The following is a 27,576-nucleotide window of genomic DNA, read 5'->3' on the forward strand; positions in this document are numbered from 1 at the left end:
AATGCCTCAACCTGTGAAGAAAGAAATTTCATACTGTGTAAAATTGAAGAATACTGTACAAGCTTTTAATGCATTTACAATGCATTGACCAATACGTAGAAAAATAAGGTATCACGTGGACCAATAATGATCACCTTGCGGATCAACAACTTATAGAAAAGAATAAGATGTCATAAAACTTAGCCTTTAATTAGCTCTATTAAAAATACACCCAATCAAAAAGTGTGTGTGATTCAAAATAGTACTATCACCAAGCATAAATCATAATGGTACAACTAGAATGCATCCCGCCATTTTGATGTGGGCCAGAAAATGACAATAATTGAAATCCAAGCATCAAACTATACATAAACACTGTATCAAATACATTCTACAAATAAACCCCTTACTATTCACCCAAAGCATTTCTGTTACGGCCTGAGGTAATAAGCAGACTAAACGTCCTCAGGGGTTAAAGAAGTGTAAAGGGAAAATTCTTATGTTTACAAAGTATTTTGAGCAAAGAATGACAACAGCAGATAGCAGCTTTTGGCCAAGAACAAGAGGTGCAAGATGTAACTATCTTATACTCCCCAGCAGGTAAGATAGCCTGCTATTGACCAATGCCATATGGGGGTTTAGGTGCTTCTCCTCCTGTAATTCACAACGCACTCCACTGGGGTATTATGGTATACAATGCTGACCTAGTAGTAAAAGAAAAAACAAATACAGCACTCAGTAAATGATACTAGTCAAGTGTTTACCCTCTCCTGGCGTAGTATACATATGTAGATATACTCACAGTGGGGAAGAAGAGGCCAGTCAAAAGCTTCCTGAACAGAAAGGACCGCGTGTATATTAGTAAACTAAAGGTCTTCTAATAACCACAGAGCTAACAAACATGCCTACAAACCATGAAAGGCTAGGCTGTTACTTACTTGTTTTACAATGTATTTACAATGCATTACATATATTAATAATATTGGTGTCATACTGTATTTTAAAGCCATACATGTGTACATAAGCTCTGAGGTTATTTCCCTCCTTTTCATTTGCTTCAATAGAATTTGAGCTGGTTTAGGAAAATCATTGTCCTGTAACAGTAAAAACTATGGCACACATACAAGCTGTGTCCTTTCACATTCATCCTGTCTATGAGAAGAGTGGATTATTGCAAGAAAGGCAAGTGCCTGAAGGTGCAGAGTTTGTCACTCATCTACATACCTAAAGTGTAGACTGACAAATAGTGAAGAATGTTCTACTGATCCACCACCCACAGTACTGGCATTGTTAATAGGCCTAAGCAAAGGATTACTTGTTTACCAAGTACAACATTTTGCCAAGTGAAAGCCTATATGTCTTTTGGTGGTCTATTGTTGACCATAACAAGTATGTTAGTGACCATAATACCATAGATTCAGTGTAATAACCTGTCAGAATTTCCTGTTTCTAAATGCATGAGGCATATACAATACCGGGACTAACCACATATTTACAGCTTTAATGTTTTTTTCATAGGGCAGGATAAATTACAGCGAATGTATCCTGTGATTTATATGGTTTATACATTCTCAGCTGGAAAATGTGAAAATACATATTTAGGCATGTCTTTAAATCATGCTCCCCTGGAAAACAGAACTATAAATAACTGTGACAACATTACATGTTTTTATACTGATCTCTATAGGGGCTGAGTTAATTTTGCATCATAATAATTGAGATAATAGAGCTGGGTTATTTGTAGTTCATTGTCACACTACAGAAAACATGCATAACAGCCTCATCTCTGCTACAGCATTGCTCAGTGTGGATTATCCTGCTCCTGCTCCAAGCAAATATAAAAAATAAAATAAAAAAAATCATAAAAAGACATTAAAAACATCTTTAAATTTAACAATATGCAGACATTGTATGGCAAATTTTTACCCACAGTATACCACAATTTTGTGTAATAATGAATTCCCACAGTATAGTACATTGCATTTACCGTATTTTTTGCCGTATAAGACGCACTTTTCTTCCCCAAAACTGGGGGGGGGGGGGAAGTTGGTGCGTCTTATATGCCGAATACACACCTATCGGGTCGGTCCCTGCGGCCATCAACAGCCAGGACCCTGTATTAACCCTGATTTGACCGCCCTGTATTAACCCTTCAGACGCGGCGATCAATGGTGACTGCCGCATCTGAAGCGAAAGTGACACTAACCCGGCTGTTCAGGACTGCAGCGGTGAAATTGCGGCATCCCGAACAGCTTAAAGGACACTGGGAGGGACCTTACCTGCCTCCTCGGTGTCTGGTCCGGGCCGTGATCCCCTGCATGGCCGGCGCTCTCTTTCGACGTCGTTGCGCACGCCGTCCCCTCATCCAATAGGATGACGGAGAGCGTGGATCCCGGGGAAGAAGACGTCTGGAGCATCGGGGACACCACGGGGACGCGGCGACAGCGATGGAGCGTCATCCAGGGCAGCGGTGCAAATCGCTGACGGGTCCGGAGCAGCGAGAACACGTGAGTATTACCTCCTACCAGTGGTCTTCAACCTGCGGACCTCCAAATGTTGCAAAACCACAACTCCCAGCATGCTGGGACTTGTAGTTTTGCAGCATCTGGAGGTCCGCAGGTTGAAGATCACTGTTGGGTTAAGAATCTTTTTTTTTCTAGATTTTGCACCTTTAAAATTGGGTGCGTCTTATATGCCGGTGGGTCCTATAGGGCAAAAAATATGGTAGCTTTTTGGTCCTTTTTTGAAAAAAAAAAAAACATAATTTGATGAGGAAACAAACCCCAGCTGACCATATTGGAGTACAAGGACCTTTTACATCTCAAATGACCCTTTATTTACCAATGAACATCCCCTGCTCCTTCAGTTTTCTTCCTGAGTTTGATAATATTGAGGTATAAGTGACAAAATATGACTCTGTATGGTGCTTTATGCAGAGAATAAGTATGCAGGTCCATCTAGATCTTCTACCATGCTTTACAGTGTCTATTACTTATCTGTTCTTTGTTTCCTTTCATACACCTTCATCATCTTGGTGATCATCTTAGATACCTCCATGTGTTCACACGTGCAGACTTGAGGCCAAATACTCTATGGACAAGGATATATGTAATATAGAGGCAGCCCATGTGGAAACTATAATGCTCCTAGAGAAAGGGTGACCCAATCTAGGCTTGCTGCATTCAGTGGATTCATAGTTTAGGCTAGGTTTCCACTTGGTTTTTTTTCTGGCAGTTTTTGGAAAACTGCCACTGCAGTTTTTGGGTCAAAGTCAGAAGTGGATCCATAAGGGAGGAAAAGTCTAAGTCCTTCCTTTATATTTCCTATTCCTTTTGAATACACTTCTGGCTTTGGCTCAAAAACTGCAGTGACAGAAATCCAAAAACTGCCAGAAAAAAAAAGTGGAAACCTAGCCTTAGGCTTTAAGTTAACTTTGAACTTTGGTGCATGCACTGTAAAAACACTTCAGTATTTGCCACTTCTGCTTTTAGAAATCATGTAAATAATATCATATGTGCCAGTCATGCTTAACATTGGGCCATTGAGGCACTCTAGAGACAGGGACGATAACACTGAAAGTGAATTTGTAGCTCTACATGTCATTGTCTAATTGTGGCTGGTATAATATGATCGTTATCGATAGTTTTTTATGGGAAATATGGGCGGTGTTGTGCTAATTCATGAAGGGAACTTGACATTATTACATATTGCAGAGCTATATTTACTAATAGGCATAAATTAGTAGTCTACTGAGGCCAAAATTAGAAGTTAGCACTATTTTTTTTATGTTTAGTTCATTTCTTTAATTCACTGCTGCCATTTTCAGTAGGGGGAGGGGGGACGCTTGCACCAAGCTCTTTTTGCACAGTGTATACTTTGCACCTGAGCTGACTAGTTGTGAAGGAATTACATGCCCTAGACAATCAGCGGCTGTGACGCTGCAATGTACAAGACTGCATCCTGGTGACCTAGGATCTCTATGTTTGATAGCACATTGTAAATGAATATATCTCTGATGGCACCCAGTGCCACTGCTCAGCACTTTCTGCTTTTACTCTCAACACAAGGAAAACCCCTTCAGCAATTCGCTGATTGAGGTAGGTCACCGTGGGGGGCAGTGAAGTGCTGAGTGGGCACTTCCTTAAGACAGAGAGCAGCAAGTTTAAAGTAGTGCAGAGCAGGCATTTGACCATGTTTGAAGTAATGATATAGTGAACAATTCTTTCTTGCATCATTTTGTAATGCATAGCTTTTAAAATTAGTTACTAATCTTGTCCCTACCAAACACTACTGTTTTTGAAAAACATTGATTGTATCTTTGAAACGCACAAAACCGGTATAATTTATAATCAAAATAAACCTAAGTACAGACCGGCTTAACATAAACGTCTAATAAGAAGGTGAAAGTAGTGCAGGAAAATGGCCCCTTGATCATCACTAATGCTCAGAGATGAGTGAATCGACTTGGTACAAATTGGATTTGCTTCAAATGTTTTTCCAATTAGATTGAATGTGTAAGAATTCAAACTTTTTTTAAATTATTTTTGGATAAATTTTTCCCTGTTCCTGTACACTGAGAAGCCTGGAAGTAAGCGGTGATGCAGTATGCATTGCAGCTTCCACTGAATATAACACTACATCAGGTGGTTTCAGCGGTCTGCACCTGGCCAAGCCACTCAGGGAACAGGGACTCTTTCCCTTGACACACTTTGTGTGAGCAATTGCAGGACAACCAAGGTCCTTTCAAAACGGAATCCAAAATAAATCTGGCAGATTCGCTGAATCAGAGCAAAAAGAATATCTAGAGATTTTTTTTTTTTTAAACAGAGTTGTAATGTCTGCCACTTGGGCAATTCAAAGAAAACACCCAAAAATATGTCTTTTTAAATTATTCTGAATAGCAGGCAAAAATTCTGAGTAATTTTAGTACATGAATTTATATAGAAATTCTACTATAAAGACAACATATTCACTATCGAATAAGGAAAGAAATTACATTTTAAAAGACACAAATGAGTTTTTTTAAAGCGTACTTTTGATTTTGTTTCTGTTTATCAGGCTCATAAAATGACATGATAGAGGAAAAAGAACAGTGAGAAGTAACATTGTGCTTTAAGATGAGATGAACATTTGTTGTAAAACCCAACATCTGCTGCTCATTTACAATACGAACCCTTGATGGACAATCTGCGTTCTCCTTAAGCAAAAACATACAGAGCATTGTAAAAAATTCCACTCTCCAAACCATTTGCATGTGAGATAAAATGTAGCCATTCTGATGAACTGATGTTTATGTTACTTGGCTGGTGCTTTAATGGCAACATGTAAAACTAACAAAGGTTTAAATCATTTAGTTTGTTGATCTTTAGATATAATAGCTTACATTTTGGGGGGGGGGGGAACTTGTGTCACTTTCCATCGATTTCCATAATGTGGAAGACTGAACAAATGTTGTATTGTCCTATACATGCATACAACGGATGGAAAGTGTTACCATCGTCTTCATCATCATTGTGGTCTGTTGGGCAGAGGGGTAGCAGGGATGAAGCAAAAGTTGTGCACCCTTTTTACCATTATTTTACTTGGATGGCTAAAAGAATAGAACATGTTATAATTTCCTCTGAGTAAATGTGTTTTACATATGTTTGTTTAAAATACATCATACTCTATTTACCATCTTTTGGACCCATTGTAGAGAAGTATAACCACAGTACTATTTTTTCAGTTATTATCACCTATTAGATATTCCAGACTTCCTGTAATGTGTTTCCCAAAACTAAATGCAGTTCTTTAACCTTAGTTACTACAAACAGTACATGCCATTCATTACTAGACAGCTATTTAACAAAGTAGAACTTCCTAAAGTAAGCTAGAGATCAGATGGTACTTATTAAATAAAATAGTCAAATTACCATAAATATTAACAATTTTCCTCTATAATTCCTAGAGGACAAGAAACTATTATAACGTCTGAGTTCCTACTGTTTCAGTTAACCCACATACAGCTAAAGCTTGTGTTCCAGAAATATGTGCAATGCAGAAAATGACAGATCTATAGACATGGTAAAATACTTACAGAGCTGGAGATTTCCAAGCTGTGGCCCTGCTGATTTGTGTGCTCTATATGCTGGCAGATTTGCTTGGCAAAAGCATGGGAGCTATCGAAGTTCATTGGCTGCTATTACAGTATGTGTATTATGTGTTTTATTTATTATTTTAAAGACAAATTCATACTATAAGCATATATAGCCATATATCTGTTGCATATGTCAAATGTCTGATATGTAGTGCTCCCAACACAATTACCTTTTGGTAGAACAGAGGTTCCACAAGCTGCTCTCCCCATAACAGCTTATGGAGGTTTCTGACCTGCTCCCTCTGGATACTGACACTAGAACTGGATTACCATTCTTTGCCAGGTCATGTGGTTTAAGAAATACTTTTTTAGGGTTTGAGAGGATCTTTACATACTAATTCACAACAAAAAATTCCAGCAATATACTAAACTGTCGTTAGACATATGTAATTAGGTCTAAAAAGGACAGAACTCTATTTATAATTGAGCTGACTCCATCTGTATACAGTCAATTGTCAAGAAGGCAGGACCAAGCAACTCAACTGCTGAAGCCTGGCATGGCTCCCCTCTCGACTTCCCCTTCCAGCTTTTCTGTGATTGATGTAAATAGCCATGTACATCAGTCAAAGAGGGTCTGAGAGGTGACGGTGAGCAAGAAAATGTGCCAAGTTATGTCACTTGGTCCGCTCAACCCCGCCTATTTGACATTTTAATAAGAAATCAAAAGGAAAGGTACAGGTTTTTTTTTTTTTTTAAGTTGTCAAATGATGTCTGTAGCTCTTAGAAGCAAATATAGCTGACAGATTCTGTTTATGAAAAATTTTATTGAAATGCATTGTTATTTATGCTTTTGCAAATGCTTTGGCTTTTCCCGGCTTTAGCTCACAATCCCAGTGGGTCTCAAAAGTTTTACTAACTCACAGTTACAGCTTAAAGTACCCATAGACCTTATACTAAAGTCAGGTTACCGGTGGGTTTGGTCAACTGTTTTAGGGAAATCAGAAAATTGCCTTTAACCCCTTAACGACTCAGGACGTATATTTACGTCCTGCGCTGGCTCCCGCGATATGAAGCGGGATCGCGCCGCGATCCCGCATCATATCGCGTCGGTCCCGGTGCTCATCAACGGCCGGGACCCGTGGCTAACACCACACATCGCCGATGTGTGGTATTAACCCTTTAGAAGCGGCAGTCAAAGCTGACCGCCGCTTCTAAAGCGAAACTGAAAGTGACCCGGCTGCTCAGTCGGGCTGTTCGGGACCGCCGCGGTGAAATCGTGGCATCCCGAACAGCTGACCGGACACCGGGAGGGCCCTTACCTGCCTCCTCGGTGTCCGATCGGCGAATGACTGCTCCGTGCCTGAGATCCAGGCAGGAGCAGTCAAGCGCCGATAACACTGATCACAGACGTGTTAATACACGCCTGTGATCTGTGTAGAAGATCAGTGTGTGCAGTGCTATAGGTCCCTATGGGAACTATAACACTACAAAAAAAAGTAAAAAAAAAGTGTTAATAAAGGTCATTTAACCCCTTCCCTAATAAAAGTTTGAATCACCCCCTTTTCCCATAAAAAAAATAAAACAGTGTAAAATAAATAAATAAATAAACATATGTGGTATCGCCGCGTGCGTAAATGTCCGAACTATAAAAATATATCATTAATTAAGCCGCACAGTCAATGGCGTGCGTGCAAAAAAATTCCAAAGTCCAAAAAGCGTATTTTGGTCACTTTTTATACTATTAAAAAATTAATAAAAAGTGATCAAAAAGTCCGATAAAAACAAAAATCATACTGATAAAAACTTTAGATCACGGCGCAAAAAATGAGTCCTAATACCGGCCCTTATACTGAAAAATAAAAAAGTTACAGGGGTCAGAAGATGACATTTTTAAACGTATAAATTTTCCTGCATGTAGTTATGATTTTTTCCAGAAGTGCGACAAAATCAAACCTATATAAGTAGGGTATCATTTTAACCGTATGGACCTACAGAATAATAATAAGGTGTAATTTTTACCGAAATATGCACTGCGTAGAAACGGAAGCCCCCAAAAGTTACAAAATGGCATTTTTTCTTCGATTTTGTCGCACAATGATTTTTTTTTCCGTTTCGCCGTGCATTTTTGGGTAAAATGACTAATGTCACTGCAAAGTAGAATTGGCGACGCAAAAAATAAGCCATAATATGGATTTTTAGGTGGAAAATTGAAAGGGTTATGATTTTTAAAAGGTAAGGAGGAAAAAACAAAAGTGCAAAAACTGAAAAACCCTGAGTCCTTAAGGGGTTAAATAAGATACAAGATATATAACTCACTAATATAGAGTTATCACAAATTATACTGTTTTTTTTAAATAACCCTGAAAGGAGGTTGTGTAGACCTCTTAGTGTCAGTGTGGTATTGTCTTAGTAGCTTTTTGCCGCCCAAACCTTTCGTTCAGGGAGGGAGGGATAAGCCAGTGCCAGAGCTATTAGGGGAGTTGGGGATAACCCTCATATTAACACTTATGTAAAATTGTGTGTTTACCTCTTTATGTTTTGTATTGTTGTGCTATGTGCTATGTCCTGTTTTATCCCAGATATCTTTGTACCTGTAGTTCTTTTGTTATAAAGGACTGGCAGACCTCTGTACTTGGCAGTGCTTCCAAATTCTGCCATTATTGATGGGACATGCATTTTCCTGACTGCTAGCATGTAGGAGGTAGTGGAGGAGTTTCTGATTATCTGCAAAGGTCCATGCAGAGCCGATACTGATATACTGTGTTATGACACATAGCATTGTGACTGAATGCTGTTAAGAAGAGAAAAAGGGAACTTTAGGCACCAGTAATGTAGAGTGTGGCATGACAAGTGAGGTGCCAGAGGAGCCTGCTCGGAGTGTGTAAAGAAAGCAGGTCTGACCTCTGCCACTATGGAGTGTGCCGGTAAACTGCAGACAAAGTCAGAGAGCTGGGAAGCCTGTGTGGAAAAGTGTTCTAGGGAAGACACCATAAAACTGTTTATGAGCCAAAATGAGAGACCACAAGCTAGAGCACTGAGTGGTGCTACACAAGTCATCCCAAGTGTTATTCCCGGAGTAAAAAGATAGTGAGTAGTGAGAGAGACAGAGATTGTGGTTGTGCAGGCCAAGTAAATGCAGGTCCTGAGAGAAATATAGTGGTTCTGAGGACCTACAGATGCACAGAGCAACATGTAAAGTGACCGGTTAACCCCATAGGTGTGGTGCATAGGTGGAGAAGCATGTTAAGAACCCCAGTTGCACAGCACAATGAGCAGTCATTTTGAACACAGCCCAACTTTAGCTAAAGGACAACAAACTTCTATTTATGTACTGGTTTTACTAACCCCTCCCAGGCTGATGCCTTAGACAACCCTCCTAGACTCAGCTATAGATTTCTCCAGGGTTTAAAGGGGTTATCCACCATAAGGTGATTTTAGTACAGAGTAAGAATCCATGCTTGTATTGGGACTAAATGACTATGTTGTGAGATTACCATAAAGCTGAGGCTATCTTTTTTTGAACTAACTATTTCTTGTTGGAGTTTGTTTTGTTCGTAATTCCTTGTTTGTAGGTGTAAGGTCTCTTTTCTCCCTCCCACACATCAGCCACCCCACCCATTGAAAAACACCTGCAATCTCTCCAATGCAAAAGACCAGTGTTTTCTGACCAGGGTGCCTCCAGCTGCTGCAAGCCTATAATTCACTGCAGAATGATCTACCTCCCACCCAGCAGTCACTCCACCCATTGAAGCAAAGACAGGCTCCCTCTGATCAACTGACTAGTGATGTAATATCTCGGGCCACACTGCAACCTGGGAAAACCTGAGATTTTTTATGTAATTATTTATGTTGTTAAAAATAAACCCTGGGGCAAAAATCACAGAAGAATTGCGAGACCATCCATCAAACACAGGTACAGACACTATATTATGACTAGCACTATATTATGACTACACTAGCATAGTCAAATAAAACTATTCCGGAATACCTCTTTATGTCTCTTACAACCAGACCCACTTTGGCTTCCCTGAAACCTAACTTTTTTTTACCTGGTGGAATATGACAGCACATTAATGTCTATCCAAAATATTATAAGGCAGGCTATATGTTTTGTCCTTGGCCATCTGAAAAATCAAGTGTATGGCATGATTGCCAATTTCAGCAAAACATTTGCCAAAACATTTTAATTTGTTTTTGTATTTATTATCATGATCTGTTATTTTATTCTGGGATGTAGCTGGTTTGATTGTTTATTCAGTATGAATGATCCCATGACCATTGGTTGTCCTATGTATATGTTCTGCTTTATCCTATAGTGCCTTTTTGTTCCAAACGCTTCATGTTAACCGTTGCGTGCAATTTCTTTTCATGTTAAACAAATGAGATTGTGAGTGAATGTCTCTTCTACAGAAAGATTTCATTACTGACACATGCAATTTGCTTACATTTTATTTAATTTTTCCCCTTTTGCTAGCCAAAAAGGAAGCAAAGATAGAGTTTCTTCAGAGAAAATAATGCATGGGATCTATCTAAACATTCCTACATTTTGTTTGAATGTCTCTGTGTGTGGCAGATGTTTGACAGATGGATAGACTTTATTTTTATAACTGTCCATGCAAAGTCAGCCTAAAATAGCCAAACCATTGTTCTCTGTGAATAAGACCGATGTTACCAACGCTTTACTATTTAACTCATTTATAAATATGATTTATTTTATTACTAATCTGATTTGTACAAAGTTACTTATAATACAAGGCAGGGCAGAGTAGCGCCACTTTAAGATGAACTTCAGGTACTACAAAATTATTTGATAAAAAAAATGCCTATCAATACAATTATGCTATAAAACATGAGAAAATGCAATGTATGCGCATTGTTAGATTTAACTTGATTTACCATACTTACAACTACCTCCTTAGGCAGTGTTTTCCAGACACTGTGTCTCCAGCTGTTGCAAAACTACAACTCCCAGTATGCCCGGACAGCCTTTGGCTGTCCGGGCATACTGGGAGTTGTAGTTTTGCAATAGCTGGAAACACTCTGTTTAGAAAAAGATTGACCTTAGAAATATGCGTACTGTTTTCTACATTAAGGGTACATTCCCACATGGCGTATTTGCTGCGTATTTGCTGCTGCGTATTTTATTTTCTCTGTTGAAGTCAATGGGTAGGAAAATATGCAGCACCAAATACGCAGCAAATACGCAGCAAAATATGCCGTGTGGGAACGTACCCTAAAATAAAATTTTTATTGGTTTTGTTGTGTTTACATTTTGATCAATAAGGGTGTATACACATACAGAGGATTATTGCAGACATTTTTGTCAGGGTTCCATTCATCTAAAATAAACCAATTTATCAAACACACATTTTCCAATTCTTCACAACATTTTCAAAATCTAAATTTTTCAGGGACCAGTTCAGTTGTGAAGTGGATTTGAAGGGCTTTCATATTAGAAATACCCCATAAATGACCCAATTATAGAAACTGCACCCCTCAAAGTATTCAAAATGACATTCAGAAAGTTTGTTAACCCTTTAGGTGTTTCACAGGAATAGCAGCAAAGTGAAGGAGAAAATTCAAAATCTTCATTTTTTTACACTTGCATGTTCTTGTAGAGCAATTTTTAAAATTTGTACAAGGGGTAATAGGAGAAAAAGCCCCCCAAAATTTGTAACCCCATTTCTCTCGAGTAAGGAAATACCTCATATGTGTATGTGAAGTGTTCGGCGGGCGCAGTAGAGAGCTCAGAAGGGAAGGAGCGACAATGGGATTTTGGAGAGTGAATTTTGCTGAAATGGTTTTTGGGGGGCATGTCACATTTAGGAAGCCCCTATAGTGCCAGAACAGCAAAAAAAAAAAAAAAACTGCATTCTATTTTGGAAACTACACCCCTCAAGGAACGTAACAAGGGGTCCAGTGAGCCTTAACACCCCACAGGTGTTTGACAACTTTTCATTAAAGTCGGACGTATAAACGAAAAAAAATTTTTTTCACTAAAGTGTTTTGTTTTCCCAAATTTACCATTTTTACAAAGGGTAATGGGAGAAAATGCCCTCCAAAGTTTTTAACCCCATCTCCTCTGAGTATGGAAATACCCCATGTGTGGACGTAAAATGCTCTGTGGGCGAACTACAATGCTCAGAAGAGAAGGAGTCGCATTTGGCTTTTGGAAAGCAAATTTTGCTGAAATGGTTTTTGGGGGGCATGTCACATTTAGGAAGCCCCTATGGTGCCAGAACAGCAAAAAAACAAAACACATGGCCTACTATTTTGGAAACTACACCCCTCAAGGAACATAACAAGGGGTACAGTGAGCCTTAACACCCCACAGGTGTTTGATGACTTTTTGTTAAATTTGGATGCGTATATGGAAAAAAAAATTCACTAAAATGCATTTTTTTTCCCAAATTTTATATTTTTACAAGGGGTAATAGGAAAAAATGCCCCCCAAAATTTTTAACCCCATTTCTTCTGAGTATTGAAATTCCTCCACGTGAGGACGTCAAGTGCTCTGCTGGCACTACAATGCTCAGAAGAGGAGGAGTGACATTGAGCTTTTGGAGAGAGAATTTGTTTGGAATGGAAGTCAGGGGCCATGTGCGTTTACAAAGCCCTCCCATGGTGCCAGAACAGTGGACCCCCCCACATGTGACACCATTTTGGAAACAACTCCCCTCACAGAATTCAATAAGAGGTGCAGTGAGCATTTACACCCCACTGGGATTAGACAGATCTTTGGAACAGTGGGCTGTGCAAATGAAAAATCAAATGGGCACTGTCACCAACTTTATTTTTTGATATGTTGTAGTACTTATGTACTACAACATATCTCTAATATACTTTAATAATTTTTTTTTTCATTAAAAAGGTTTAATTTACATTTAAAAACCGGCTACTGAAAAAGGACTGATTTTGGAGTGGCAATCAGTCCTTTTTCAGTTAGGCTGCACTCGCTCCCTGCCTGTCAATCAGACAGGCGGGAGCGAGCGCATTGGCTCCCCGGCCACTGGCTGGGAGGCCACTCCTCCCGCACATCACCGCCGCCGCCTCATTGCCGCCGCTGTCCCTGCACGCCCACTGCCGGACTCTGCAGTAACTGCAAGTGTAATGAGAGAACGGGGTATGCGGGGTGGGGAGGAGGGAATGGGCTAGTGCCGTAGCGGGGGGGGGGGGGGGTAACGGGCTACCAAAAAAAAAAAAATAGGATGGTGGGAGCTACCCTTTAAATTTTTCATTTTCACGGATCACTGTTCCAAAAATCTGTCAGACACCTGTGGGGTATATATGCTCACTGCACCCCTTACTACATTATGTGAGGGGTGTAGTTTCCGAAATGGGGTCACATGTGGAGGGATCCGCTGTTCTGGCACTATGGGGGGCTTTGTAAACACACATGGCTTCAATTCCGGACACATTTTTTCTCCAGAAGCCCAATGGCGCTCCTTCTCTTCTGAGCATTGTAGTGCACCCACAGAGCACTTTAAATCCACATATGGGATATGCTCTTACTCAGAAGAAATTGTGTGACATATTTTGGGGTTCTTTTTCTCCTTTTACCTCTTGTGAAAATAAAAAGTATTGGGCAACACCAGCATGATAGTGTAAAGGTTTTTATTTTTTTACACTAACAGGCTGGGTTAGACCCTAACTTTTCCTTTTCATAAGGGGTAAAAGGAGAAAAAGCCCCCCAAAATTTGCAACACAATTTCTCCTGAATATGGAGATACCCCATATGTGGCCCTAAACTGTTTCCTTGAAATACGACAGGGCTCTGAAGTGAGATAGCGCCATGCGCATTTGAGGACTAAATTAGGGATTGCATAGGGGTAGACATAAGGGTATTCTACGCCAGTGATTTCCAAACAGGGTGCCTCCAGCTGTTGCTAAACTCCCAGCATGCCTGGACAGTCAGTGGCTGTCCGGAAATGCTGGGCGTTGTTGTATTGTAACAGCTGGAGGCTCTGTTTTGGAAACACTGCCGTATGATACGTTTTCATATTTATTGGGGAGGGGGGACAGTGTAAGAGGGTGTATATGTAATGTTTTTGTGTCTTTATTTTGTGTTAGTGTAGTGTAGTGTTTTCAGGGTACATTCACACTGGCGGGTTTACGGTGAGTTTCCCGCTAGGAGTTTACGCAAAATTTGCCGCAGCTCAAACTTGAAGCAGGAAATTCACTGTAAACCCACCCGTGTGAATGTACCCTGTACATTCAAATGGGGGGGGGGAACCTCCAGCTGTTGCAAAAGTACAACTCCCAGCATGCACTGACAGACCGTGCATGCTGGGGGTTGTACTTTTGCAACAGCTGGAGACACACTGGTTGGAAAAGCTTAATTTAGGTTCTGTTACCTAACTCAGTATTTTTCAACCAGATCGCCCCCAGCTGTTGCAAAACTACAACTCCCAGCATGTACTGATCGCTGAAGGGCATGCTGGGAGATGTGGTTATGCAACAGCTGGAGGTACGCAACTACAACTCCCAGCATGCTGAGACAGCTGTTTGGGCATGCTGGGAGTTATAGTTTTGCAAGATATGAAGAGCCACACTTTAGAGACCATTGCACAGTGATCTCCAAACTGTAGCCCTCCAGCTGTTGCAAAACTACATATCCCAGCATGCCCAGACAGCAAACTGCTGTGTGAGCATGCTGGGAGTTGTAGTTTTGCAAGATCTAGAGGGCCACAGTTTAGAGACCACTACACAGGGATCTCCAAACTGTAGCCCTCCAGCTGTTGCAAAACTGCAAATCCCAGCATGCCCAAACAGCAAACAGCTGTCTGGGAGTTGTAGTTTTGAAACATCTGGAGGGCTACAGTTTAGAGACCATTGTATAGTGATCTCAAAACTGTAGCCCTCCAGATGTTGCTAGGCAACTACTCACCGGTAGGATCGCGCACCAGGGAGCCGCATTGCCGTCCTCTGCTGCCCGCCGCCGCCTGACAATGGTAAGTGGACCTCTGGTGCCGGTCATCATCGGTTCCCCCATTCTGCCCAGACTACTGTGGTTGGGCAGAACGGGGGGGAACCAAACTTTAATCCCCCCGCCCCCTACCTGGTATTGGCCGGTCGCTTCTGACCGACCAATAGCAGGGATAGGAGGTATGGCACCCTTGCCACCTCACTCCTATCCTGTTAGGGAGATCAGGGGTGTCTTGGACAACCCCGATCCCCTTTATTTTCTGGGTCGCCGGAGACCTGTATGACCCGGAATCGCCACAAATCGCCAGTGTGAATTGACCGGCGATTTGCGTCGATCGCCAACAGGTTCCCCCTGGGCATTGGCATGGGATGTACAGGTACGCCCTTGGTCCTTATGTACCAGGGCATCAGGGCATACCTTTACTCCCATGGTCCCTAAGTGGTTAAAGTGATAGTCTGGTTAAAAAGTATTTTTTTTTTCATATCAACTGGCTCCAGAATGTTAAACAGATTTGTAAATTACTTCTATTAAAACATTTAAATCCTACCTCCTACCAGTACTTATCAGCTGCTGAAGTGGAGTTGTTCTTTTCTGTCTGACCACAGTGCTCTCTGCTGACATCTCTGTCTAGCTCAGGAACTGTCCAGAGCAGGAGAAAATCCCCATAGCAAACCTCTCATGCTCTGGACAGTTCCTGAGACAGACAGAGGTGTCAGCAGGGAGCACTGTTGTCAGACAGAAAATAACAACTCAACTTCAGCAGCTGATAAGTACTGGTAGGATTCAGATTTTTTCATAGAACTAATTTACAAATCTGTTTAACTTTCTGGAGCCAGTTGATATGATTTTTTTTTTCCACCAGAATACCCTTTTAATACCTATTGCAATCCACTACATGTGGCACACCATTACTTTCCTATAGAGCTAAGAGAGTAACCATAATGCATTGGATTTAGACCTTAACAGAACATTTTTAGCTAAACAATCCTCAACCAGTTTTATTGGATTCTAAGGCTATGTTCGCATGGCTGAATTTCTAACACAGAATCCCGCTGAAATTCAAGCTCCATTGACTTCAATAGGATTCTGCTGCAGAATTCAGCAACATATAAGACTGGTCTAATATTTTTGCAGAAAGCAGAATTTCCATGGCAGAATGCCCACCGCGGAAATTCTGATGTGTGAATGGGACTGTGGAATCCCGTTAAAATCAAAAGGCAGTAAATTATGATGGAATTTCTGACATAATTCAAAATCCGCACATGGAAATTCTGCCATGTGAACATAGTCTTGTGCAAGATAATCAGAAAAACAGCACAGAAGAAAATCCCAGGATGTCTGGCCCCTAAATACTACAACTAACAATCTACAACATAAATTTCCTAGGTATAAGTTTAAATTCACACAGTGATTTCTCATGCATAGTCTGTGAGAATATATGTAAAAGCTGCCTTAAGTACATGTACCATTATTTTAAATCGGATTGCGCACCATAGTTTACACTACAGATGTAAGTGGCATGTCCATGTGGGACTAGTATTAGAATGGGCCTTATTCTATGTCCAAAATAAGGAAACATTTGTGACAGTTAAGAGTGAATACACAACATGAAGACAGACCAAATTGTGGATGTTCCTAAAGGATCCAGCATAACCCTCCATTGAAATAAACAGGTCACATCCTGGTCACACATCTTGAGTGCCAGACATATCCCAAATCTGACTGTTCAGCTGCTGTGTGACAGTATCTGTGTGTATGTTTATAAATAGTTATATTGTGAGTCTATACCATATGGATTGTCTTTATATTCTTAGAAATTTATTTAACCATTTTTAGGCTTTGGGTACTGTGCGATTATATAGCAGCATTTCTATACAGTAGCTTTAAAGGAGTATTCTTGCATCCGACATCTTATGCCCTAAGCAAAGGATAGGGGATAAAATGTCGGATTGCTGGGACCCCCCCTGCGATCTCTGTGCCGCACCTGACATTCTGTGGCAGGTGCTGCTCCAGTCTTGGAAACGCTAGTGTCTTGGACTGGAGACATGACGTCCCGCCATGCCCCCTCCATTCACATCTACGGAAGGGGGCGTGACGGCCATCATATACATGACTGGAGGGGGCGTGGTGTGATGTCACAAGATGACGTGGCGTGACGTCACATCTCCAGTTCCGGAAACCAACATTTCTGAGACAGGAGCAGCACCCGGCACAGAATGCTGGGGGCTGCACGGAGATTGCGGGCCAGGGTAGACCAGAGGGCAGGTGCTGGATTAGGCATGTTTATAATTGTGTAGTTTATTTTTAAAGAAATCAGGATATCCCTTTAAAGCCAAAAAGAAATTGCATATCAAATAATTTCACTGTACATATAAATATTCAGCAGCCCCATGGATTTGAGTTCATTCATATTACAACTCTTTATTGATTTTAGTAAGAATGTTGTAAGGTTTGTGTTCTACCACAGCGGCAGACGGTGCATTATCCTATAGGAGTTTATTCAGAGCTTCGGCCATCTACCCAATGTGACTGCATCTAAGGAGACAGATTACATTTGCAGTTGACATATTGATAAGGATATGCAGAACTAGTGCTTTAAATAATAAATCGGCTAAATATACATTCCAGTGCAGCCGGGTTATATTTCTGTTTACTGAACATGCCTACTTGAAGTCTTTGCTCTCATTGTTTATTTAAAGCATAGAAAGACCTGACTGTAAAATATTTATGTATTTGTACATGTTTCTCACAGTACTGCTGTGCCAGATTGTCATAGCTCAGCTCTTGCGTGTAACAGTAAAATAAGCTTTCTCCATATATTTAGTTTATTTGTAAATTCTTAAATAATTACCTATTAAATTACATCTAAACAGTCAAATTTACTTTATTAATGTCCAATTTTAATAAGGTGTAGAGTGTACCCTCTAAATTATACTGTAGGTAATGTTGTAGCATCCACTTCCCTAACATGGTTATATTATCAGGCTCGTTCTCTTTACAAGCCTAGAATCCTGGTCTGTATTTACCACTAGATACTGTAAGTCAAAAAGAAAGAAAAGTGATACTTTGGTAGCCTATCATGTTTGTCTTTTCCATCTTTTGCATGTTGCATGTAACATTTGTTTGTCCATCAAAAACATTTGTTGTCACACAAGACAACAGATGCATTTTGAGACATTTTAGCTTACCGTATATAGTCAAGTATAAGCCCACCCAAATATAATCCGAGGCCCCTAATTTCACCCCAAAAGCCCAGGAAAAGTTATTGACTAGACTATAAGCCTAGGCTGGGAAATACATCATCCCCCCATGTCATCATCCCCCCCGTCATCATCCCCCCCTGTCATCATCCAGACCCTTGTCATCATCCATACCCCCGTCATCATCCCCCCCTTCATCATCACCGCCTGTTCAGTGGTCTTCAACCTGTGGACCTCCAGATGTTGCAAAACTGCAACTCCCAACATGCTGGGAGTTGTACTTTTGAAACCTCTGGAGGTCCGCAGGTTGAAGACCACTGCGGCCTTCGTCATCATCCAAACCCCCCCCCCCCCTTTAGTTTTCTACTCACCTCCCTTCGGTGGGAAGGAAGGGTGAGCTGGTCCGGGCCATCTATGCTGCAGGGACCGTCCGGTGGGGAGGGTTAGTCGTTCCGGGCTGTCCATTTTCACCGGGAGGCGCTCTTCTCCGTGCCTGCCCCGGACTAGTGACGTTTCCTTGACGATGACGCACAGGGACGTTCGTGCACAGGCTGTGAATTAATGTCCCTGTGCGGTGTTGTCAAAGCAACGTCACTAGTCCGGGGCAGGCCTGGAGAGCGGCAAAGAGGGCCCCCAGGTGTAAATGGACAGCCCAGAACAACTAACCCTCCCCACCGGATGGTCCCTGCAGCACAGATGGCCCAGACCAGCTCACCCTTCCTTCCCACTGAGGGGAGGTGAGTAGAAAACTAAAGGGGGGTCTGGATGATGACGAAGGCCGCAGTGGTCTTCAACCTGCGGACCTCCAGAGGTTTCAAAACTACAACTCCCAGCATGCCCGGACAGCCGATGGTAGCCGATGGTAGTTTTGCATCATCTGGAGGTCCGCAGGTTGAAAACCACTGAGAAGGGATTGACAGGTGGAGAGCTCACTCGAGTATAAGCCGAGGGGGGCATTTTCAGCACAAAAAAATTGTGCTGAAAAACTCTGCTTATACTCGAATATATACGGTATATTGCAAATTCACTGCACATCTATATATTTTTTTTAAACATATTTTTTATATATATAAATATATATATATATATATATATATATATATATATATATATATATTTTTTTTTTTTTTTTTCTTTTTAATTGAAGGCAGTTATTACAGTAAATATTTGGCATTAAACCCCACTAACCCCCCTGTAGAGTACAGAAAGCTACTACCATCCGGCTGCAGTTGCCGATGCAATGCAGTTTCTGATGCATCTAAAGCCTGCAGTGGAGTAAAAAAGTAAGAAAAGTGTAAAAAAAAAAAATATAAAAATAAAATAAAATGATATTTTTCCTCGTATTCACATTCTGTTTTCAGCTCAAAAACTGCATCCAAAGCTGCCACAAAAACTGCATGTGTGTTTCTAGTCAGGTATATAGTGTATATATGCTGTGAATGTTACCCTGTGTTAAATTCTACTAGAGGAATAAATAAATAATTAAACACATCATATAATCTGAAGCACAAAAACCACTTTGTATATGCTGTTTGTAAACAACCCTTAGGCTTGATTCACATAGTGTTGAGTTTTGTTTTAGCAGGATTTTGGGGCTTTATGTTTAAAACTGTGGCAACCAAATGTTTGCTGTGACAGTGATTTTTTTTTTAAAAACCTTACATGCTTTGGAGATGGTATCTGTAACAGAAACTAAACTACTAATCACCATCATATGTGTGAATTTGTAGCATTTTAGCCTTTAATATGCTTTTTTTTCATAGGTTAAGAGCTTTCTTCAAAATGTGTAAAGGGAGATTTTCATTAACCCCTTAAGGACTCAGCCCATTTTGGCCTTAAGGACTCAGACAATTTAATTTTTACATTTTCATTTTTTCCTCCTCGCCTTCTAAAAATCATAACTCTTTTATATTTTCATCCACAGACTAGTATGAGGGCTTATTTTTTGCGCGACCAGTTGTCCTTTGTAATGACATCACTCATTATATCATAAAATGTATGGCGCAACCAAAAAACACTATTTTTGTGGGGAAATTAAAACGAAAAACGCAATTTTGCTAATTTTGGAAGGTTTTGTTTTCACGCCGTACAATTTATAGTAAAAATGACATGTGTTCTTTATTCTGAGGGTCAATACGATTAAAATGATACCCATTATTACATACTTTTCTATTCTTGTTGCGCTTAAAAAAAATTATAAACTTTTTAACCAAATTTGTACGTTTATAATCCCTTTATTTTGATGACCTCTAACTTTTTTATTTTTCCGTATAAGTGGCGGTATGGGGGCTCATTTTTTGCGCCATGATCTGTACTTTTTTTTGATACCACATTTGCATATAAAAAACTTTTAATATATTTTTTATAATTTTTTTTTAATAAAATGTATTAAAAAAGTAGGAATTTTGGACTTTTTTTTTTTTCGTTCACGCCGTTCACCGTACGGGATCATTAACATTTTATTTTAATAGTTCGGACATTTACGCACGCGGCGATACCAAATATGTCTATAAAAAATGTTTTTTACGCTTTTTGGGGGTAAAATAGGAAAAAACGGACGTTTTACTTTTTTATTGGGGGAGGGGATTTTTCACTTTTTTTTACTTTTACTTTTACATTTTTTAACATTTTTTTTTACACTTGAATAGTCCCCATAGGGGACTATTCATAGCAATACCATGATTGCTAATACTGATCTGTTCTATGTATAGGACATAGAACAGATCAGTATTATCGGTCATCTACTGCTCTGGTCTGCTCGATCACAGACCAGAGCAGGAGACGCCGGGAGCCGCACGGAGGAAGGAGAGGGGACCTCCGTGCGGCGTTATGAATGATCGGATCCCCGCAGCAGCGCTGCGGGCGATCCGATCGTTCATTTAAATCGTGAACTGCCGCAGATGCCGGGATCTGTATTGATCCCGGCACCTGAGGGGTTAATGGCGGACGCCCGCGAGATCGCGGGCTTCGGCCATTGCCGGCGGGTCCCTGGCTGCGATCAGCAGCCGGGATCAGCCGCGCATGACACGGGCATCGCTCCGATGCCCGCGGTTATGCTTAGGACGTAAATGTACGTCCTGGTGCGTTAAGTACCACCTCACCAGGACGTACATTTACGTCCTGCGTCCTTAAGGGGTTAAAGGAGTACTCCGTCTCCACCAAAGGATAGGGGATAAAATGTCTGATTGCAGCTGCGGCACCCCAGACATCCGGTGCACCTTTGCTCCGTGACAATGACTGGCGATGCAGGACGGAGGCTTGGGACGTCATGGCCACACCCCCTCAATGAAAGTATATGTGAGGGGGCATGACAGCCATCACGCCCCCTCCCATAGACTTGCATAGAACTTGTGTGGTTGTGATGTTACAAGCAGGGCTTGGCCGTGATGTCACAAGCCTCTGGCGCTGCATACGATGCTCTAAACGAACGCTGGGTGCAGCAGGGCGATCGTGGGGGTCCCCAGTGGTGGGACCCCTGGGATCAGACATCTTATCCCCTACCCTTTTGATAGGGGGATAAGATGTCTAGGGGCGGAATACCCCTTTAAAGGTATTATTTAGGATTTAAAGAACATAGCTATTTTTTCTCCAGAAAGAGCGCCACTCTTGTCCTCAGTTTGTGTTTAGTATCGCAGCGCAGTTCCATTGAAGTGAATGGACCGAAGTTGGAATACTACACACAACCCAAAGACAAATGTGGCACTGTTTTTAAAAAAAGAAAAAAAAAAACTAAGTTGCTGGATAACACCCAATAAAATCCCAAGTACACTTATGAGGAACGTTGTATTTTTCTCTTTCTTTCTCTATTTTAGATGTATACTGTATGAATAAAAAGCAGGGAACATTTCTACATATGCCATATGAGATCAGAGCTAACAATAGTACAGTCAAATAGTTTTTCGTCTTCAGTTGTAGTAGTTTGAGTTGATGTTGTTTGTGAAATATGAGCCATTCAGAAGTAGTGACATTTGGAAATGTGCGAGTTGCAGTAGAATCATGGGATTACCGCAACATGACCTCAGTGTTTCCTTATGGAAAACAAGACGGCAAGCAACCTTGAAATCATTTAAATAAATTTGATGTGGACTTCAACCCGTAATATAAAATATTTTCTTGTGTTCTGTGCCTGTATGGAGACAGTTTCAAAATGATATCAGATAAATGCACGAATCGTTCCTTACATCAAACATGGAACAGTTGGTGTTAAAGTAAAGTTTCAAAAGGGAAAATTTAGAAAATTGAAATCCCCCTGGAGATTACTTCTGTCTAATAAAAACCTAATACTGTATTAGAGAACTTCTATTTTAGAAGTCAGTAATATCATCTTTAACGTGGCTTCCAAGGGGGAAATTCCCTTTAAGTTTGTAACAGATACACTGTATCGTGATTGTAGCGTAAGGAATGGATAGGTTACGATCTTCTTACAATGATTTAGATGCGGTTCTATCCATAAAATGATTGTAGATATAAACAGGCAATGCATAAAATATAACAAAAAGAGGGAAACCTGCCGCATGCTCATGTTCACAATAACAATCCATTATCCCCGCATAATTTATAGTGCATTCATATGTTTTGTCATTGTATTCAGGAGCCAAAAGACAATGCAGTAAATGGAGCACTTAAACCACATTTCTTGGTGCTTTATGCTCATATAAAGAAATGTTCTTTGTGTCTGACTGTTTGTTCTTTCTTTCCTCTGACTTGATGCCATTAATCTGTTATATACTGCCCTTTGTTTTCTACCAAATTGCTGTAGATGTGAGAATGTAGACATGTGAGGGACTCTGCCTATGAAGCGATGTCTTTTTAGGCCGGCCGCCAACAATAAGGAGAGAGGTGTACTGTGGTTATGACACATATACATACACATCACACCTTTGGAAATGTTCTTTCTCAGGGCTGGATGTCTGCACACAGCTGTGAAAAGCAGTGGGGTTAACAAAATAGTAGACCTGTGCTCCTTTACAAGTGCAACAAACATTAGTATGGTAAAGGAAAATGTCAGTCATGGGTCACAATTACATCATGTATCATGTAGCATAGGATAATACAGATGTCATATTTGGATGCATACACTTCATAAGTGATTTGAAGTTTCTACTGGAAGATGGTGAGAAATGTTTACAAATTCAACTAAACATCAGGGGATTTGTTGGGAAAAGTCACATGGTACAAAATCAGTATACTCCCCTCTGGATAATAGTAATGATAGATGACTGTTTTGTATATCAAAATATGAAATACAAATAAACAAAATAATGAAACATTTAAAGTAAACATGTTACATGCAATATTAAATAGTGCAGGAGGAGCTGAGCAGATTGATATATAGTTTTGAGGGAAAAGTTTCCGGATAATATTCATATGGACAATTCTGCTCATTCTGGGCCGAGTAGTCATGTGAGACAGGTATATATACTCATATATGGAAGATAACAAACTCTGGGTTCTTTTTTTCTGAGGAGAAATCTAGCTTAGAGACAATCTGATTACAATTTACAAAGATATGAAGGGACAGATCTTTCTAGTAATCCTTTTTACACTTTGGCCTGTAACCTTGTTTCTATGGGTGCAATAAGGAATTCAGTCTATGATCCACACTGAGACTTTTGTAATTGAACATATTTTGTGAAAAAAATTGTAACTAATAATCCAATATAAGAGATATTGCAGTCAAATACCAGAAGGCAGAGAACTTGGTACATAAAGGTGTTTATGCCTTTTCCTTGGTTATGCTAAGATCCAAAGTTATGCCCATTCTACAGGATAAGGGAGAACTAGCTGATCAACGGGGGTCCGACTGCTTGGAAGCCCCATAGAGAATGAATAGACTGGCTGTGCATTTGTTTTTGGGGGAAATTATTCTCCTTTCTCAGGATCGGTGGGGTCCCATGGGTTAGACATTTACCAATCAGCTAGTTTGATAACAGAGGATATTTTTGGATTTTGAGAGAAACCCTTTGCTTTGCTTGCTAGACACACAAATGTAAACTTATGATATATAAATTTGACTCTGTATTATTATTATATTTTTTTTTATAAAATGTCATCATTGTCATCATTGCTTGTACTATTATTTTACACTCTGTGTCATGTTCTTGATTCTATAGGAAAAGAAAATGCTAACTTTATCTTTCTTTAATTTCCACAGAAAGAATGTGCAAATTTCATAAAAATTCTCAAGGCATATAACCACACGCACTTGTATGCATGTGGTACCGGAGCTTTCCACCCTGTTTGTACCTATATTGATATTGGCCACTATCCGGAGGTAAAATTCTAATATTTGTTTTTCTAATATGTCAAGCTGATGTTACTGAATGTGGTAGACCATTAGCTAACTATGTCATCATGTCTACTCTTGGGTACAGCTGCCATCTTCTTATTCAAACAGAAGGAAATGATGTATGAACTGATCTAAATATATAAATAGAGCCACTCCTGTACAAGTATACATTTTATACATTCATAGTATATTTATGGAAACCATGAAAGTCATTATTCACTTGCGTTGAATTAAATATGACGGTTTTTACCAAGAATGTAAAATATCCACACATAGTTTATTTAAACTTTTAAAAATGCTTATGTTGTGTCTCTGAATTCTTTATAAGAATGATTCAGTGAAATCTGATGTGGATTCAATCTGGAAAATAAAAAGTACTAAATGTAACTAGTCACCAGGGTGTTTTCTCGGAGTCCCAGTGCCACCCTCTTGTCATCACGTTACTTATCCAAGAGCTCACACTGGTTTTGAGAAACCGAGAATACAGCCAGTGAAGGCTATATAGGTTGCCATTAATCTTGTAGAAAAAAGGGTCAACTGGAAAGTATCCAGAGCTGGATTAAGATTTGAAAGCAGGCCTGGCATACAATAAACCATACCAACTGACTGTGGAGAATATGGAACACATTTTTACTTTAGTGTAACTTTCCACATAGGACTTGATCATTCACTCATCAGCTTGTAATTCTGTCTATCTACTGGCAGAAGCTCAAACTTTAGGCAGGAATAGAGGAGGGAAATGTTTACAGTAAAGTTGTCGAGACTGTATTAGTCTATATTTTAATAAATGTGGGAATGAGATGTGGACCAAGGCTGTAAATACACTGCTCAAAAAGATAAAGGGAACACTTAAACAACACAGTGTAACTCCAAGTGAATCACACTTCTGTGAAATCACACTGTCCACTCAGGAAGCAACACTGATTGACAATCAATTTCACATGATGTTGTGCAAATGGAACAGAAAACAGGTGGAAATGATAGGCAATTAGCAAGACATACCCAATAAAAGAGTGGTTCTTCAGGTGGAGACTACAGACCCCTTCTCACTTCCTATAATTCCTGGCTGATATTTTGGTCACTTTTGAATGCTGGCTGTGCTTTCACTCTAGTGGTAGCATGAGACGGAGTCTATAACCCACACAAGTTGCTCAGATGGCACGTCAATGCGAGCTGTGGTAAGAAGGTTTGCTGTGTCTGTCAGCGTAGTGTCCAGAGCATGGAGGCGCTACCAGGAGACAGGCCAGTACATCAAAAGACATGGAAGAGGCCGTAGGAGAGCAATAACCCAGCAGCAGGACCACTACCTCTGCCTTTGTGCAAGGAGGAGCAGGAGGAGCACTGCCAGAGCCCTGCAAAATGACTTCCAGCAGGCCACAAATGTGCATGTGTCCACTGAAACGGTCAGAAACAGACTCCATGAGGATGGTATGAGGGCCCCGACGTCCATAGGTGGGGGTTGTGCTTACAGCCCATCACCGTGCAGGACGTTTGGCATTTGCCAGAGAACACAAAGATTGGCATATTCGCCACTGGCGCCCTGTGCTCTTCACAGATGAAAGCAGGTTTACAATGAGCACATGTGACAGAGTCTTGAGACACCGTGGAGAATGTTCTGCCACCTGCAACATTCTCCAGCATGATCGGTTTGGCGGTGGGTCGGTAATGGTGGGGGGTAGCATATCTTTGGGGGGCCGCACAGCCCTCCATGTGCTTACCAGAGGTAGCCTGACTGCCATTAAGTGCCGAGATGAGATCCTCAGACCCCTTGTGAGACCATATGCTGGTGCAGTTGGCCCTGGGTTCCTCCAAAGGCAAGACAATGCTAGACCTCATGTGGCTGGAGTGTGTCAGCAGTTCCTGCAAGAGGAAGGCATTGATGCTATGGACTCGCCCGCCCTTTCCCCAGAACTTATTCTGATTGAACACATCTGGGACATCATGTCTCGCTCCATCCACCAATGCCACGTTGCACCACAGACTTTCCAGGAGTTGGAGGATGCTTTAGTCTAAGTCTGGGAGGACATCCCTCAGGAGACCATCTGCCACCTCATCAGGAGCATGCCCAGTCACTGTACAGAGGTCATACGGGCACGTGGAGGCCACACACACTACTGAGCCTCATTTTGACTTGTTTCAAGGACATTACATCAAAGTTGGATCAGCCTGTAGTGTGGTTTTCTACTTTGATTTTGGGTGTGACTATATATCCAGACCTCCATGGGTTGATAAATTTAATTTCCATTGATAATTTGTGTGATTTTGTTGTCAGCACATTCAACTATGTAAAGACAAAAATATTTCATATGATTAGTTCATTCATTCAGATCTAGGATGTGTTATCTTAGTGTTCCCTTTAATTTTTTGAACAGTGTACTACTGAACCACCGTGTGGCAGTTCAACCCAAACCAGTCACCAGATTCTAAAGATCAGGACCTATAGTAAATGCATGTATTGGATGAAAAGTAGGTAGTGTTTCTAATTGAGACTACTATAGGGAGAGGGGCTTCATCACTAAAATGTATTTGTGATATTTACATTTGCGGAATAAATCCCCCCCCCCCCAAATTCACACCCCCTCCCATAGACTTGCATAGCGTCACGATACTCCGGCCCCATGGTCACCACCCGGTTGTTTGTGAGCTGGCACCGTGGCGTGCAGCTAAAACAATACAAGATGGTGGGGGTCCCCATCGGCGGGACCTCCGCAGTGAGACATCTTATCCCCTATCTTTTGGATAGGAGATAAGATGTCTCAGGGCTGGAGTACCCCTTTAAGTTAGCTATTTACAAGAAACTTTATAGTTGTAGGGTTCTTCCTCTAGTCTCCCATAGAATTTTTAAAACTGTACACTGATTTTAAAACCATAACAAGAAAATATGTATAATGCACAGGAGAAGCTGAATCGAAAAACAATGGGGGTAATTTACAAGAGTGGAGTGTAGTTTTCTATTTTTTTTTTCCAAACAGATATTTTTCCACTGTATTTACTAATGTTTCCCTATGTTTTGTACTTTCCCTACGTTTTGCTTTTTTACATGTGCTCTGAACCGTCTGGTTTTCCAGAGCTCTAATCCACCACATTTTATGTGAGAACATTAGTA

The 27,576-nt window shown here is 40.7% G+C and overlaps 1 protein-coding gene across 3 annotated transcripts in view; it reads left to right on the forward strand.

Annotated features, from left to right (window-relative positions):
* SEMA3A (semaphorin 3A) overlaps positions 1-27,576 on the forward strand; it is a 265,980-nt gene that overhangs the window by 98,718 nt on the left and 139,686 nt on the right. For all 3 annotated transcript variants that reach the window (XM_056573400.1, XM_056573403.1, XM_056573401.1), the window contains exon 4: positions 24,336-24,455. In XM_056573400.1, coding sequence (XP_056429375.1) covers positions 24,336-24,455 — 120 coding nt within the window. The remainder of the gene's footprint in view (positions 1-24,335; positions 24,456-27,576) is intronic.

This window comes from Hyla sarda, chromosome 4 (genome assembly GCF_029499605.1).
Source record: "Hyla sarda isolate aHylSar1 chromosome 4, aHylSar1.hap1, whole genome shotgun sequence".
In the NCBI taxonomy this organism is placed as follows: Eukaryota; Metazoa; Chordata; class Amphibia; order Anura; family Hylidae; genus Hyla; species Hyla sarda.